The sequence below is a fragment of the Mesitornis unicolor genome, unplaced genomic scaffold (assembly GCF_000695765.1).
Source record: "Mesitornis unicolor isolate BGI_N332 unplaced genomic scaffold, ASM69576v1 scaffold18041, whole genome shotgun sequence".
Taxonomy (NCBI): domain Eukaryota; kingdom Metazoa; phylum Chordata; class Aves; order Mesitornithiformes; family Mesitornithidae; genus Mesitornis; species Mesitornis unicolor.
The window spans coordinates 11,699-29,183 of record NW_010163372.1 but is presented as its reverse complement, the minus strand read 5'-3'; the positions used below and the strand labels follow the sequence as shown (position 1 = coordinate 29,183).

Here is a 17,485-nt window from a genome sequence, read left to right as displayed (position 1 = left end):
GGCTGTGGGAAGGGCGGTCGTAGCCGTTTCTGTCGGCCAGGACGTGTTTTGCTAAGGGGCTTTTCGAATTTAGAAACAAAAACCTAGATTTTTCTTCAAAAAACGACGTAAGCGTGTGAAAACGCTTCGGTCTGGGCTACGGGAGGGCTGGGAGAGGAAACCGCCGCTGTGCGAGCAGCGATGCGGCTTTTCCGTAGGGGGACAGGCCGAGGTGGCCACCGCGCTGCTGGGAGAACAGCTTTCATCCAAATGTAAGATACATGTACAGCCTTTTGATTACTTGTTCTGATTCACCTCCTGCTTTTTCTTTCCAGCCGAGTTTGTGATAAGTCTTGCTGAAAAAAATACCACGTTTGACACGTTTAAAGCAGTTCTTCTTAAGAATGGTGCTGAGTTCACTGTGAGTAGATCCAAACGTTTATTTACACGGTCTTCTTGTCCTGGTATGTTTTATAGAGCTTTTTGTTTTAAGGAGGAGTGTGAGAAGTGATTATTGGTTTTCTTCAACTGAGAAACTAGTCACTAATTAGCTTTTGAGTTTTCTTGTCTCATCAAGCCAAGCTTTTCCCTTCTTTTCTTTAAACTTTCGTAGTCTTTGTGAAGCATCATTCTGATTTCTTGAACTGCTTATTGTCTTGTTAAGCATATAAAATATGGAAGAAACAATTTTTCACGAAGGCAGGTGATGTTGTAAGTCTTCGTTTGATACTTAAAGGCTGAGTTCGTGAGTTCCTCATAAATAACTTGTTGGATTAAGTAGATGATTAAAAATGAAAAGTCAAAAAGTAGAAAAGTCAGTTCAATTGAATTATCATAACTATTTTCAGATTCAACTTAACCTGTCTTTTTAGGTTGTACATAAAGTCCAGCAATACTTTCTAAAAATGAACTTCCATCTTCAGAATTGAGCTTTATTTTCTCCTGCTAATAACCCCTCACTTATGCCTTGTAATAATGAAAATCAGTGTTACAGTCATTTCTTAAATTATTTTATTAAACTTTTCAGGATTCCCTTATTAGTAACTTGCTACGTCTCATACAGACAATGCGGCCTCCACCAAAACCATCTACGAGCAAAGGTAAGCATAATCTTAACCCTTTTATCAGATCAATGTAAAAAGAAAAACAAAAGCCCAGAACATCTCCAACCCACAAAGCTCTTAGTCTTTGATAGTTTTGGGTCACGTTTGGTGAAATTGGTGCAGTTATTGTGCAGGGCTCATAAGGCCAGACTGTGTCTTATGGTTGCAGTAGGAGTCTCTCTGTTGTTAGCAGTAGATTAGCAGAGCTGTTTGGGCACTGAAAACATCCTGAGTACACTATTTAGAGTATTTACGTGTTTCGCAGATTCAGTAACAACCAGGATTTTATTTTTGGAAAGATAATGTAGTAATCTGTGAACCGAAGCTCTGTAAAGTCTGTATCAACCTTTGTGTTCAGGTGGAAGTTAAACTTTACATTCAGTTACAGAAAAATCAAGAGTGAATCGTCCTAGCTCTTCTAATTTTTATTGTTTGGTTTGTTTAATTTTTATTTTAAATCTTAAAATCAGAGACAGTTGTCAAACCCAAATCGGAGAAGGAAAAGTTGAAGGAGTTGTTTCCAGCCCTTTGCAGGCCAGACAATCCCAACATCAGGGTAAGATCTTAATTTCAGATTTCTTTTGTGAATGTGTGAAAACTCTTTTTTTCCTTTTTTTTTCCTTCCCTGTTTACCTTCATTTCAAGCTTTTTTTCCATGTTAATGTGTTTCCTGCTAATGCACAGATAAAAGTGACTATGAGAAATTAAATACAAAAAAAAAGAAGGCTGGTTTTAGTACCTTTAGTTATCATGAATAGCTGTTACAGCGATTGCCATGAAGCTGTTTTGTAGAATACCTGGAAGCTGAGGCTCTCGTGACATGAAATTTGTAGCCTGGCCTTTCTTACATGATACTCAAAGTAATGATGGTAATAGTAATAGATAAAAATTGTGGACATTCAGATTCTATGAGGGTCATGTATTTTATATTTCTGCAATAACTTGAGGCATTGAGATGAAGCTGTCTCTTGTATAAAGGCAGAATTGTCTCAGTGTTGTGGCAAAACAGCAGGATAGCGTTATTCTCTTTTTTCCCCCCATATTCACGTATTCTGTCTGATCTTTTTAAAATCTTGCATATCTGTTTATAAGGAATGTATGTGATTTTCCTTTCTGTAGATTAATTCTCTATGACTGACTGCAGCCTTCTTACAGAATAATTCTCTGTTCTTGCAGAATATGCTGGATGAAGATGATGTGAAGGTGGCAGCTGATGCACTTAAAGAGCTTGAAGCTCTGATGCCCAGTGCAGACAGGCAAGGCAGGCAAAGGAGCAGCGACCACCGGTAGGTATCTGGTGTGTCTTTGTGGGGTGGGTGTTGGCAGTTGTTTTTGCCTGCTCGCTCTTCCTATGTGGAATTTCATTGCAATTATGTAATGCTTGTTTGTTAGGGCAAAGAAAAAGAGAAAGAGCCGCAGTCGTAGCAGAGACAGGAAACGAAGGCACAGATCTCGCTCCAGGTCTCGTTCTAGGACACGGGATAAGAACAGGGGAAAATCCAGATACCGGTCAAGGAGCAGAAGTGGGAGTCCCAGTAGGGACCGTAAGGATCGAGAGAAGTACATGGAGAAGAGCAGTGAGAGATGGAGAGACAAGCACATAGACCGTCCACCGCCAGAGGAGCCTTCCATTGGAGACATTTACAATGGCAAAGTCACAAGTATAATGCAGTTTGGATGCTTTGTGCAGCTAGAAGGACTGAGGTACCTCCAAATGGTCACAATAAGTCTGTATTGTTCTCTTTTCTGCTAGTATCCTAACAAGTTATGAGGCTACAATAACGTATGCTGGATTTTGATGCCACAATGACGATCTGTTTCAGAAAAACAAATTTGACATCGGAGAATGTTCTTCTGATAAAAACCAGTTTATGAACGTACACAAATAATTAGTTGGTAACAAAATATTTTAATCCAGACTCTGAATGATCTGAAGAACTGTCAGAGTAATAATGTGCAACATCTCATGCCCCTCTGTTCGTTTCACCTACAGGAAGCGTTGGGAGGGCTTGGTCCATATCTCGGAGCTTCGAAGAGAAGGACGGGTTGCCAATGTTGCTGATGTTGTGAGCAAAGGACAAAGAGTAAAAGTCAAAGTGTTGTCCTTTACTGGATCCAAAACCAGCCTGAGCATGAAGGTATGGAAGGTTCTGTAGTGCTTGTACTAGAGTTTGTGGTGCCAGAATTTTTAAAGATTGTGCCTTTTTGCTGTTTTTTGTACACTTCTTGATGAAAAGTAAAACATGACCCCTCAAGTAGAAGTTTAACAAATTGAGTTACTGTTCTGTGTTTAAGTGGCCTATTACTTTTTACTCATTTTCTGTACATTCTTGTTTTTGTTGTAATGTTCCTAAGAGTTTTTTGACTTAACATGTTAACTAAGTGACAAGGCAAACCTCAGGCTATTGCTATGTTTGTCTCCTTTTTTCAGTATGAGAGAAGCATTTCATTTTAAAGGAAATCACTGCCATTGCCAAGGCAGAGTAGAGTGTTCCAGGCCTTGGGGTGTACTTACCTCACAATACCAGCTGAAAAAAAGCATGCAAAATACCATTTTCTGTGAATGGGCTGTTGTTGCCAGTAGTCTCTCTGAGAGATGTACTCTGCTTTAGAGGAAACGCCAGTGTTGATTGGGAGAAATGCAGTATAGGTTGAGCTGATTGATCGATTAATTGATCTAATGTAGGATGTTGATCAAGACACTGGGGAAGACCTGAACCCGAACCGGAGGAGAAACCTGATTGGAGAAACCAATGAAGAAACCTCTATGAGAAATCCAGACAGGCCCAGTCACCTGTCCCTGGTGAATGCCCCAGAGGTGGAGGATGATAGTTTGGAACGAAAACGCCTCACCCGCATTTCAGACCCAGAGAAATGGGAAATTAAACAGGTGTGTGTTGTATTCAGGTAAATAGAGTGTCAGTCAGTAAAATTATTAGGGAGTTTCATGAACTAGAAAACGGCTCCTTGATTGTTTGTGTAACTTATTCCTTCCCTCTAAATTGCTGTTTTCTTGTGGTTTGGGACTTCTAGCTTATTTCTGACTATGAAGTTAGCCCTGCTTTGAGCTAGAGGTTGGACCAGGTAACCTCCAGGTACCACTCTGACCTGGGGGATTGTGAGCTTATCCAGTGACACTTAGATGGTATTTGATTATCAGAGCAGTCCTGCCATGCATAAGCCAGCTGTCTCTCACTGATGGTATTTAGAATAACAAGAGGACTATTCGATCGGAGACTGTATGACCTGGGGAGACATGTGTCTGAATGTGGGACCATTCCTTTGTTCTGAAATCACAACATTCCTCGTCCCTGTTTTACAAGTCTGTCAACAGCATTAGAACTGAGACCTGGTGGATGTGAGTTGTGTTTGTTCATGGGGACGAATTCACGTTGTGTTCATTGTGTTCCCAGATGATCGCAGCTAATGTGCTTTCCAAAGAAGAGTTTCCCGACTTTGATGAGGAGACTGGGATCCTTCCTAAAGTTGATGATGAAGAAGGTAATATTTCTAAGTAGTCTTTTTGTTGTTGTAAATTCCTTGTGTTTCTGGACGTGTTTAGATTCAAGAAGAGATGGTGATGTAAGTGAAGCATCTCACAGTTTGCTGTCATCTTAAATGTTTGGAAATAGGGTTGCGCTACCCTTATTGTCAGTAGGATTTGGATGTGCCCTGTTTGTGCATTCTATTTATTTGTCATGTTTTCACTTTTAAAACTAATAACATAATGATCAAGAATACACAGGAAGCACCATCCTTTTATGTACCTGAAAGATAATGTTTAACTTTTCTGTAAAAATTGTCACTTGTGGATTTTAGATGAGGACCTTGAGATTGAGTTAGTTGAAGAAGAGCCGCCGTTCCTTCGAGGTCATACTAAACAGAGCATGGATATGAGTCCCATCAAAATAGTAAAGGTAAGAGATTTCCAGAACTAAAACCAATTTATTTGATTTAATTAAATGTTTGGGAATTTTACAAACAGTTTTCCACGTGGACATTACTGAGAGCCCTGAAAAACATTACTACTGAATTGAGGATCCATTCTTTACTTATAAAATTGGTTTCTTACTTAACTGGTGACAATGAAGTGGAATAATAGAGCTGAAATGCACATTAGCCTGCAGCAGCAACCATTTCACATAAGTATGTCAGAACATACTTTCTCTGTTCTGCTTTTTCTTACCTTTTGAAAGTAGAAGATCTTAGAGAAATACTTATTTTTCATTGCTTGTGCCTGTAATCCTCGTGACTGGACAATGTAGGGATGCTCCATATTAGTCATGACCATGTCAGATCATGAGGCTGGGCTAATGGAAGTATCCTGCATCTCAAATAGATAAAAAGTTAACATCTTTTAAAGCATCTTCAGAAGAGGCTCCTAGAGTGGACAGTGGTGACAGATATAATTGAAGTTGAAGGACTGGAGTGTGCTTGATATCTTAACTTTTTTCTTGCTTTCCAGAATCCAGATGGTTCCTTGTCCCAGGCTGCAATGATGCAGAGTGCTTTAGCTAAAGAAAGACGAGAACTTAAACAGGCCCAGAGAGAAGCAGAGATGGATTCTATTCCCATGGGACTCAACACGCACTGGGTGGATCCTCTCCCTGATGGTATGTCTGAACACATCTAAGTGTTAACTGTGACTTTTTTGTGATAGTTGAGCAACTCAGGAGAAATGTCTTACTATTGTGTTTGTCTGCCTCGCTTTAAAAGCAAGGCAGAGAAGAGATGCTTTTCCACTGAGGTGGAAATGGGTATGTCAGGGGGAATGTACAGCTGTATCCTGCTGTCCACCAAGTATGTATTACTAAAAGGTGTGATGGATGGTGAAGCCATTTTTAACAGGTAAAGTAGTGTAATAGTGGGGGTATACACATAGGAACTTAAAAAATCCTTAAACACTTAAGTATAGCAGGCATGGATGATGGAGCAGTAGGAACAGGATCATCAGGGTCTGTGCTGTGTGAACCTAAAAACAATGGTGAAATTGTTTATTTCCTAGTGGATGGAAGACAAATAGCTGCAAACATGCGAGGTATTGGGATGATGCCCAATGATATCCCAGAGTGGAAGAAACATGCATTTGGTGGCAACAAAGCGTCTTATGGTAAGAAGACCCAGCTTTCCATCATTGAGCAGAGAGAGAGTCTCCCAATCTTCAGACTGAAGGAGCAGCTGATACAAGTAAGACTTTTGAAATGGCATTCTTGTTTGAGCAAGCAATAATTTAAAATAAAGATTCCTGGTTTACCTTGTTGACACATGAATAGCCAGTTGATAGTTTCAAGTGCAGAACTGTAGTTCAGAATAACTTTACATGATCATATATATTTCTGTGTATTTTAGTAAAGCTCCAGATATTTATTGATGCAAGTAAAAATTGAAACTAGAGTTATGTTGGCAAGGGATGACTCAGCTAAATGGTTAAGTAGTTTACTAATTTGATCAGTAAGAACACTTGCATGATTCTTTGATCTGGGTCAGCTGGAGCAAGAGCAGCAAGTGCTCACCAGTCGTGGATGCACTGTGTTGATTTTTTTCTGTGTGTTTGGTTTGGGTTTTGTTTTCAAATTTTGACAAGTGTATCTGTTACGATGTTTTCTAGGCTGTGCATGACAACCAGATTCTGATTGTTATCGGAGAGACAGGATCTGGGAAGACCACGCAGATTACCCAATATCTGGCTGAAGCAGGGTATACATCAAGAGGGAAGATTGGATGTACTCAGCCTCGCAGAGTGGCTGCAATGTCTGTTGCGAAGAGGGTGTCAGAGGAATTTGGCTGCTGCTTGGGACAAGAGGTGAATTTCCATGCTGAAGAACATGCCAAAATAAACATAAAGAAAAGTGGGAAAACTCAGCACTGGAGCTAGTTTGCTTTTGTGTCCATGTGTCTTTTCCCTTGTAGGCTGTAAAATGAGCTTGCAGAATAATCAGACTGGGAATTAATAGTGCTAATAACTTAATTCTGTAGCTTCAGGTTTTGTGCAACTCTTCTTTCTAGGTTGGCTACACCATTCGATTTGAAGACTGCACTAGCCCCGAAACTGTTATCAAATACATGACAGATGGTATGTTACTGAGGGAGTGCTTGATAGACCCAGATCTGACCCAGTATGCCATTATCATGCTGGATGAAGCCCACGAAAGGACCATACATACAGATGTGCTCTTTGGACTCCTGAAGAAGGTAATGTAGCATTTGATTTTTATTGCTTCAGCATCCTCTGTATGCTACATACATAGGAGCCCATGGGCAAAGGCAAGGTTACACAAGTCAAGTGCATTTGTGTGCTCTGGGAGACACCTCTGAAGCAAAACAAATGCCTTTAAGGATTTGTAGTCCAAATTTTCATAAGGTGAGCCTTTGTGTGAAGACAAAACAAGCAAAATCCAGCAGAAACTGAGAATTGGCAGCCCAGGATGCTTATACTAATGGATGAGCAGTGGAGTGTTCTTGCTTTGTTCTTCCTTCTCTGACGAAGGCTTTCTGTGATAGGTGCTGCTAAGAGAGGTTTGAAGTGTGACCTTAGCAGTCATTTTTTTGAAATTCTGGATACTGCAATGAGCTGCCCCTCTACTCAGACATCAAAATGCCTCATAGTACTGGTCGTATTTCTCTGACTTAAGTGCCATGTGTTACTAGTCCCAAAGGCAATAAATGACTTGAACTTTCTGTTCTGCTATAGACAGTGCAGAAGCGGCAGGATATGAAGTTGATAGTGACGTCAGCAACGCTGGATGCTGTGAAATTCTCTCAGTATTTCTATGAAGCGCCAATCTTCACAATTCCTGGCAGAACATACCCAGTAGAAATTCTGTACACGAAAGAGCCAGAGACAGACTATTTGGATGCCAGTCTGATTACAGTAATGCAGATCCACTTAACAGAGCCACCAGGTGAGTGGAGAGTGATCTAGGGTGATCAGTGATTCAAGGACTCTCATACCTTTGAGCAAGTTTTTTCTGTAAGTCGTGGATCACGTATTAGTAGCATGAGCAAAACGCTCTGAGCACTACCCTCTGTTGGTTGCAAATACAGTAAATAAAATGCTGAAAAATTTGGGTGAAAGACTCGAGCACGTTGCTGTTGCCCTGGGGCTAGGAAAAGTTGGGGATTCTCTGCTTTAAATGGAAAAAGTGAAGAATGGAAATGTGGTAATGCAGGAGTTGTACTGAACAGAATTGATTCTGTGGATGTTTTCATCTACTTCCTGTGCAGGTGACATTTTGGTGTTTTTAACTGGTCAGGAAGAGATTGACACTGCCTGTGAAATCCTCTATGAGAGGATGAAATCTCTAGGACCTGATGTTCCAGAGTTAATTATCCTACCAGTATATTCAGCTTTACCCAGTGAAATGCAAACCAGGATCTTCGACCCAGCCCCACCAGGAAGCAGAAAGGTAATTTCAGCTGAGTATGTCTTCATCTTTTGCTGATACATTTTAATAGCAGGGTATGTTACACTGCTAATCACATGCCTTATGTTATGCCTATGTTGTTAGTTATGACTTCAGACAAAACTGTGTAGTTTTGGAGAAAAGGTGGCTTGTGTGTAGCTTACAGTGTGTTTTTGGTTACGTACGTGCCTATATGTGTTATCTAAACCTTTGAAAACGATGCAAAAACACCTGATGTAGCAGACTTGTGCATGGGTTGTTCTTGTTGTGTTTTTTAATGCTGCCTTTGAAGGATATTAACTTCAGTAAAATCTGTATGCAGTTCCTGTTTTATAGATGTACCTTTTCTACCAAATAGTGAATGAGTATCGAGAGATTTTCCCTGGAAAAGTCTTCTCTAAATATGGACTGTGTTTGAGCAATAGGCGGAAATTCTCTCTGATGTCAGTGCAGTCTGCTTACAAACTTATACTGATCTTTCACTTTTAATGATTTTAAATGTCTTTTCCAACCAAATGATTCTATGACTTTATTGTGCGCTTTTCACATATTGCCCAAATCTGAAACTTAAACTTTACTTAAAACCTGTCTATCTTTGATTGTAGATAACGCTTCTTTCTGTTCCTCTGGGAACACATTTCTCCTTTTGGTGTTAAACAATAGTAGGTGTGTTTATAACAAACTGCTCGTATCGTGTAGAATGGTTTGCTTAAGTTGAGCAGCAGGGTTTGCTTGGCAACTAGAGACCAAATTTGTACTAAATCAAGCTGTTGTTTGCAGGTTGTTATCGCCACTAACATTGCTGAGACATCTTTGACTATCGATGGAATATATTACGTAGTTGATCCTGGCTTTGTGAAGCAGAAAGTTTATAACTCGAAGACTGGAATTGACCAACTGGTTGTTACACCAATTTCACAGGTAGGCATTCTGTGTTGGACTATTTTGTCTTTCTTCCTGGTAACGTGTATCTTGATGTGGCATTCAAGCACCCAGAAGCAAAGTGAGGCAATGATAAAATCACATTTTTGATAACTCCCGGTCTCTTTGAGACTGTGCCTAAGGAATACATTCTTTCCTGGGTTGTATTGGAAACCTCTTTCTATTAATACAAGTAAAACTGTGAATAATGAATAGTTTTATTTTACTTGTGTTTACCTATGCCTGTTTGCACCTGTTCATTGAGATGCCTTGTGACTTTTAGGCTCAAGCAAAGCAGCGAGCAGGAAGGGCTGGGAGAACAGGACCAGGAAAATGCTATAGGTTATACACAGAGCGTGCTTATCGAGATGAGATGCTAACCACCAATGTGCCTGAAATCCAGAGAACAAATCTGGCCAGTACTGTACTTTCCCTGAAGGTGCGTATTTCGCCAACATGATCACAAGTGTTTCAATAAGTGAGTCTTGCTTTTGTGCCTCATTAAGTACTTCTGTAATTTCAGATCCTTGTAGTGAACAGAGGTATTTTGGAAGGGAAACTGCATCAAATACAATTCTCGGGCACTGAGCCTTGCTCCTGTGTTTTTCCCTTGAGGGTTATAATGTTGAATACCCACCTAAATGACAAGTGTCAGCTGCACAGAGTAGTTAGTTGCAGGAGGTTTGAGAAACAGCAATCTTACGGGCAATATGCATTTTCTATGTAAGGTACATTTATGTTAACAGATAAGACACTGTTTTAGATGCATGTGTTTGGAGATCAGAAAACATGCTAAGTGTATACCCTCCCTGTGGGAGTCCACAAACTGGATCTAACCCAGTATGTAGCAGCTGGGGATGTTGCTGTCTTTTCCCCCCTTTCTGAAAACAAGGGGGAGGGTGGAGACACATTTAGTGTCCATTTGAGCTGTCAGACCACACTGGTTTACAAGGCAGGAAGTCCTCAAACTCAGTATTTAGCATGTGTCTCCATGGTTGAATCATCTTGCTTGAGAGATGTATGGAGCAGTACCAAAGAAACAGAGTGGAAAACTGAATGGGGGATGAAAGCCATGGGCCAGTGTGGATTATCTCAAGTCTAGAAATACAGCCTTGTATTCCTGATTGTGGTTCCAGTCAGGATAAGGATGGGGCTAAGTTCTGTAGTGCATCATTGTTTGATGGTTATGTATCTCTCTCTGGAGCTTGGTGTCTTTCTTGTCAGTGTTTTAACTTGGGTTTTCTCCACTCCTTCTGTTCAGGCTATGGGCATCAATGATTTGCTCTCCTTTGACTTCATGGATGCTCCCCCAATGGAGACTCTCATAACTGCCATGGAGCAGCTGTACACCCTGGGAGCTCTGGATGATGAGGGACTGCTCACTCGGCTTGGGCGCAGGGTAGGCAAAATTAGAATGGTGCTGAGCACTGTCTGGGTTGCACATATTTAGGGGTGACATGAGAGTAGTTGTGTAAGCACTTGCCTAGCACTGTTGGTTTCCTTTTCCTTTTATTCTCTTGTGGTTTATTGGTGGCTTTTCACTTACCATAGTTACGTATCTTCTGTGTTTTAAGGAGCAGCTGTTATGTCTCCTTATTCAGAAAGTTTCCTTTTATTATAGTGTCTAAAAATTTCCTGTAAGTATCAGGATATTCTCGTGATAGTAAATATGGAGAAATATTTTGTTTCATGTTGGGTGAAGTTATTCTAGTCAAAGCCCTCTGCTTTGGAAAGGAGGCGTGGAAGAAAAGGTGTTGCTCTCTTACACCGAGAGAGTTTTCTGAAAGAGTTTTCTTGCAGATGGCAGAATTCCCCTTGGAGCCCATGTTGTGTAAGATGTTGATCATGTCTGTACATCTGGGATGCAGTGAGGAAATGCTGACCATAGTCTCCATGCTGTCTGTACAGAACGTGTTCTACAGGCCAAAGGTAAGAAATGCTGCCAAAAAGCAGCAGTGTTATAGTTTGGGTGTTCTTTGTGTGCCTGCCTCAGGTGTTAGAAGGTGGGTACACTTGCCAAAATAGACCTGTAGAGTCGTTACACTGTGCTCATACGTTCCATTTCTGAGGTACCTTGTGAGTAAACACCCTGTAGCTGTGATGTTGATAGTTTCTTTGCACATGTGAAGAGGTTAGAAGTCTCATATTCTCTTTCGCATTTCCCAGTAAACACATACAATCCTAAACCAAATCAGTCCTGGCTCTGGAGTTTGTAATGTCTTTGTCATTTTCAGATACACAAAATGTATTTCTTTCTGGCAATCCTGTCCTGTGCTAATTTCTTTTAACTCAGTGAGCAGCAGACGATGCTGTGGTAGGATTCCTCAACAGCAGTTTTGTCTTGAATCCGTTATTTCTTTATTATGATGGCCCGCTGCAGTTCATCTTTTCTGGTCAGGTCCTTATCACCCATGAGAGAGTCCTTAGGAGAGTCTGCATGAGGTCTCACTTTGGCAAGAGCAGTTCTAGGCTTTCCTTTCTTACAGGCATAGTTTTGGCTTAGTGAGCGCAGTCCCAGTGACCTTTGGATTCTCATTACTTGGCGCTTAGACACTCACCACTCAGAATTTTGTGTTGTCTTCTCAGTCATGTCATATCATCTGTTTCTTGGTAGACTTAAGAAGTCATGGTATGGGTGACACGGAGCCTGTGTCCTTCATGTTGTACAAGGATTGTCTCTCCAATGTAGATACCTGATTGAGACGTATTTTATGTGTTAGGATAAACAAGCACTTGCTGATCAGAAGAAAGCCAAGTTCCATCAGACAGAAGGTGACCACCTCACTCTGCTGGCTGTGTACAATTCCTGGAAGAATAATAAGTTTTCAAATCCCTGGTGCTATGAAAATTTTATCCAGGCCCGATCCCTACGCAGGGCGCAGGACATCCGCAAGCAGATGTTGGGCATTATGGACAGGTGAGCGTGTTGAGAAGTACAGGTAGTGACTGTTTTCTGTGTGTTCTTTACACTGGAGTAGCTAAACAAAATTTGCTAATTTGATGTTGGTAGCTGCACCCAAATCTAGAGAGCTCTTCTTTTTTCCCCCCTCCCCCCACCCTGCTCTTGTCTGCCAGGCACAAGCTGGATGTGGTATCCTGTGGGAAGGCAACAGTTCGAGTCCAGAAGGCCATCTGTAGTGGCTTCTTCCGAAACGCAGCAAAGAAGGATCCCCAGGAAGGTTATCGGACACTCATTGATCAACAAGTAGTCTATATCCACCCATCCAGTGCTCTCTTCAACAGGCAACCAGAATGGTAAGGAAGGCAGTACCATCTAATTTTGTATTTCAGTTCAGGCTTTTTAACTGAAAAGGTTGTGGTGTGCACTATTTGTGGAGCACAAATCAAAGTATAGGCTGCTGATTCCTGAGCAGTGAGCAGACTGAGAAGAGTTTTAAGTCTGCTTTTGGCTTTTTCTGCTGCTAAAATTAGTGCCCCAGCAGGGATGACACTTTTTGAGCCAAGGCCAAAGTTCTGTATTTCTGTGCTGTGGAATTGAGTTTAAAACACTGAGTGTTGGGATGGGAGGGAGAATTGTTTTAAATGGAATGAAGTAGTTTTGTGCTGAGGAGTAGTTGTAGTTGTGAAGTAGGAGAGGAAAAAGAAGATAGCTTTTCTGGATGTTTCTTTTGGAGCCTGTGTCGGTGCTTTTAAGGAGCGTTCTGCTGAAGAAGGGTGAGACGGAGATAAAGGGGCAAGCTTAGATACGTCAGCCCTTGCCCTGTCTCTTCCTGTTTAGAAAAAATAATTTCTAAGGCTGCTGTCCATTTTCACAGGGTGGTGTATCATGAACTGGTACTGACCACCAAGGAATATATGCGTGAAGTGACAACTATTGATCCTCGCTGGCTGGTGGAGTTTGCACCAGCTTTCTTCAAGGTTTCTGATCCAACCAAGCTGAGCAAACAGAAAAAGCAGCAACGGCTGGAGCCCCTGTACAACCGCTATGAGGAGCCCAACGCTTGGAGGATATCGCGTGCGTTCAGACGGCGGTGAGCCTGCTTCCCTCATGGACTCCTACTGGCTTTATATTCCTGGGACTGTGACCTTTGCACTGTTGCAAGTGTCCTGAAAGAAAGGACATTCAGTTGAAGCTTACCTACAAAATGAACAGAGAGTAAATATTTTCAGATCACGAGCATGGGGGGGCGATGTGTGCTCGTGTCAGCTGCTCCTGTTTCCACAGCTACATGACAGATATCCAGGGACTCCTCTGCGTGTTGCATCATTTCAGAAGTGGTTATTGAAGCACTTCTTTAATCATTCCCCTTCTAAGAGACGAAACCTAACACTTGGAAATCTGGGCACTCACCTGAACAACAAGAAAAAGATAATGATTAAAAAAGAGTTATTCACCAACCTGTGTTCTGAATGACCAGACAAATAGAGGCTGGAATAGTTTGTTTCTTCACCCTGCTAAAAGGGATTTCTTTCTGCTTATGGTCTGAGATAGTGGCTGGTTTAGGGGAGCTGCTTGTTCTCCATTTTCCCTGTTTTATGCATTTTCCTGTTCAGTGTAACTGTTTTTCATGCAGGCCATCTGTGGTGAGATATTTAGTATCTCTAGCTTTGGAATAACGCAGGAAAGATTCCTTAAACCCCAGCTAGATTGTCAGTTAGATTTGGACAGTGGCACGGGTCAGACTGCAAGTCTTGCCCTTCATCACCATCTCCTGTGTGCTGAAGGCTGGTGTATCCAACGGTGATGAACCACATCCTCTCTGTAGCACAGCTCTGAATGGAAGTGGTTGCAGATGTTTAGATTTCTATACAATGTGTCGTGTGTTTCATTTCCACTTACAATGTTTGGTGACATCACAACTGTTGGTTGGTTGGTTGGTTTTTTTAACAGAATGTGCTCTTACAGCTAACATGTCTGTAAAACGTTGTGCAGCAGTTCCTAGTTTAAAAAGAAACTACTCGGTGTGTGCTATGCTATGTGTAAATGATTTTTTCTGTTACAAACAAATGAAACATTTGACTCCATAGCTGCAGATACCAAATTTTGATTTTTAATATTTTAATTTCCCCCCCCCCAAAGCTGGGACACTGTTGAAATGACTGGGCTGAAGTTGGCTGGTTGGTTGAGACCCAGTGAGTTTGACGAATGTTTCACACAGCAAAGGAGCTATATTGGAAATGTGTATCTATGGACAAAGGTGGGCAGGGATGTTGTGTATACTGTTTTATTATCTTGTGTAACTCCTCATGTTGTTACATCTTCATAAAGTTAAATAGAATTAGAAAGTTTGTAAGTTTGGAGGCTTTTTTACTAACGGCATTAGACAGAGAAGGCTGTGCTATTGAACTCTCTTCCAAGCATATCCTGCCACGAATTCTCTCTACAGCTGCATCTGTTACTGTTTTCTATGAAAATTTGCACTTGACTTTCAAAAGTCAAATGAAAGATGTAAAGGAGAAAATGTCCACAGTGGAAGTCCCATTTGTACAGCGTACTTTGAGGTCTTTCTGTTCCAATTTAATGTGTTGTATTTGCTTCTCCAGTGTAGCCTCTTTCTGACTTACAGCAAGAGGAAATGTATTTTCTTTTATTTTATTTAAAGTGAAGAGTTGTCATCCACTTTGTGTCCGTTGTTTCTTTCCGTGCTGTAATTTTTTCAGTAATATCCTGTAGTTCATTTATAGAAACTTTTCCGTGTTGACTTCAGCTGCTTGCTTTGGGAACACCCCACATCCAAAACCAGCCAGTGAAACAAGAGCGCTGGCTTCCAGACTTGAACCACTTACACATTTTTTTAAAGCCAGTTTTATTTACTGGCTCTGAGGTTACTGAGTGTAACATCTTAATGTCTTCTACTGCTTATCTACGATGTGTAAAAACTGGAAAATAAGTTGCTTGATCCCAGGATGAAGCTGGACTGAATGCGTTATTCTGATAGCATGTACGTAACTGAACAGGTATGTTAGCCTCTTGCTGGGGAAAGTGTTCCCTGAGCTCTCGTGTGAACACTTGCCAACCTGCCTTTGCCTAAAGCAAGTGTGTTCTTTTTAATGGTATAAATTGTAGATCTCCTGGTTCATTTTGACTATACTGAGTTAATGCACTAGAACTGGTAACACAAACTTCTTACCTGAAGGCAGAACTTCTGCCAGCAGAGGCCATGTGTCTCGCCTGGAATGGTTCTGGAGGTGTTATGTTAGCATAACTGCGAAGAATTTCCTGAGTGGTGTGTGTGTGTGTGTGTTCAACCTCTGCATGCACCCCTTTGTCAGTACGTGGCCTCCTTGCCTTCAGCAGGGCTTGTGCTGCAGGCTGTGCTGGCGTCGGGTACAAGTTTCTATAAATGTGCCCTTAATGCAAGAAAGAGAAATATGATTTGTGCAGCCACCCCCACGTGTACCTCATCTGTTATAGGAACTACCTTAAGCTCATTAATGGGCTTGTTACCAGAGCCAGTGTGACAGCAATGTGCTGCTCACACAATGGGGGTTTTGTTTTTAAGTCAGTTGGTTTTCATGAGGTTTCTGTGACAGTTGCAGAAGGCTGTGGTACTGACCCATTAGCAGTTTAGTGGAATTTTTCATTTATGAATGTATTGTTCTTTCAAGCCAGCTGGGAATATAGTGACCGAGTATCTGATTTTAGCAAATGTGTTTTGTATGTGTTTGTCCTGCAACCTACATAAATCTTCTGTCTGGTCTGTCCTTACTCTGGAGGTGGAGGAGTGGGGCTGCACTGATCTGGATATGCTGGTTTATTTGGATCAGAAATGATTCTGTAGTTCTTGTGGGTAGTCAGCCTGTGGGTCTGCCCAAACACTGCTCTGCTCCGCAGGCTATGCTGAAAGCAGTGCATTTTTGTTAAGCGTAGAAAAGTCTCCTGTTTGAGTTCAGTATTAGTTCACTTGTGCTAGAAAAGGGCAAGGAGGTGGAAGCGAACTGGATCACACTCTGTCAGTGGCAGACCCCGGCTGTTTTGGAATATGCACGTTCGTTTTTACCATTTAGCTCTGTCACAGTGTCTGAAGAGCGCTTTGGTGCAAATCCAGCTTAGGATTTGTTCCTGGCAGATCTCATCCTGGTGCTCTTCTCAGCACGGCTAGGAACGATGCATCACCCCTTCTGACCTGCCTCAGGCCCTGGGCACGCTCGAGGCTTTGCTCGATGACACCCCAAGGTGACGCCGGCTGTGTTGTGTACAGCCTGAAAAAGCTGAGTGCACTTTCTGATAACTCTCTTGCCTTCTTGTTCAGTGCTTAACCCGTAAAGTAGGCTTTGCTGCTGTCCTTGTTCTTCATTATCACTATTCGTACTTACTTCAGGGCACGGAATCTGGTAATAGAAGTATTTCCTGGGTTAGCCTCAGCAAATTGCATCAGATAGCTCAGTTCTGCTTGGCAACCTGTTAATACTTGGAGTAATTCCTTTGCCCTAGACAACACACTCTAAGGGTACATCTGGGATGTGCTGTAATGTTACGTGTGAATTATTTACTATGACTTGAAAGGAACTTTGCATTGTGTTCTGGGTAATAGATTTATGGTGCTTCCTGCTGGGCTTTGTAGTGTTGGTTTAGCAGGACTAACAACAAAGCCATTGCAACAATAGCAACCACATGGAAAAAAACCTAGACTCTAGAAAACAAATTACATTGGGAAGAAGAAATAACTGCGGAGGATTTATTTTTGGCTGGTCCCGAAGCATCATCACATACGGAGGAATAAGCTGCTAGAATAAAGCTTGCATATAATGAGTAAACAATAGTAAAAAATGTTAGGTATATATTTGCATCCAGATGTCAGAGTGAGTGTTTGTCATGACCAGCACTCTGTCTTTAGAGGGTTTTCCATGAAGAATTATATCTTTCTTTCTTTTCTTACCTGCCTAATGTAGAGAAAAGCTCAGGTGTGAATTTGTGTGGTGAAGGTGTCCTGAACTGAAGGTGTGTTACTCTGGAGGCATGTGCTGTTGTGCAGTAACGTGTTCTTGAGTGCCAGAAGCATTCAGCTCGGTAAAAGGCAGCTGTGTGAACAGGAATGTGAGTGACAGCAAAGCTGAAACCTCTGTATGGTGGGATGGAGCTGATGCTTTCAGAACTAGCGTGAGAAACTTATGATG

General features: G+C 41.5%; 1 protein-coding gene across 1 annotated transcript in view; it reads left to right on the top strand.

Annotated features, from left to right (window-relative positions):
- The window catches only part of DHX8 (DEAH (Asp-Glu-Ala-His) box polypeptide 8), a 13,616-nt gene extending 214 nt beyond the window's left edge, over positions 1–13,402 (top strand). Inside the window, exons 2-23 of the mRNA XM_010193948.1 lie at positions 315–400; positions 1,007–1,079; positions 1,553–1,638; positions 2,259–2,368; positions 2,475–2,786; positions 3,076–3,220; positions 3,769–3,972; positions 4,496–4,583; positions 4,902–4,999; positions 5,548–5,695; positions 6,088–6,269; positions 6,691–6,885; positions 7,089–7,274; positions 7,774–7,984; positions 8,307–8,488; positions 9,266–9,406; positions 9,690–9,845; positions 10,668–10,805; positions 11,207–11,335; positions 12,127–12,323; positions 12,482–12,661; positions 13,183–13,402. Coding sequence (XP_010192250.1) covers positions 315–400; positions 1,007–1,079; positions 1,553–1,638; positions 2,259–2,368; positions 2,475–2,786; positions 3,076–3,220; positions 3,769–3,972; positions 4,496–4,583; positions 4,902–4,999; positions 5,548–5,695; positions 6,088–6,269; positions 6,691–6,885; positions 7,089–7,274; positions 7,774–7,984; positions 8,307–8,488; positions 9,266–9,406; positions 9,690–9,845; positions 10,668–10,805; positions 11,207–11,335; positions 12,127–12,323; positions 12,482–12,661; positions 13,183–13,402 — 3,467 coding nt within the window. The remainder of the gene's footprint in view (positions 1–314; positions 401–1,006; positions 1,080–1,552; positions 1,639–2,258; positions 2,369–2,474; positions 2,787–3,075; positions 3,221–3,768; positions 3,973–4,495; positions 4,584–4,901; positions 5,000–5,547; positions 5,696–6,087; positions 6,270–6,690; positions 6,886–7,088; positions 7,275–7,773; positions 7,985–8,306; positions 8,489–9,265; positions 9,407–9,689; positions 9,846–10,667; positions 10,806–11,206; positions 11,336–12,126; positions 12,324–12,481; positions 12,662–13,182) is intronic.
- The last annotated feature ends 4,083 nt before the right edge of the window (positions 13,403–17,485 follow it).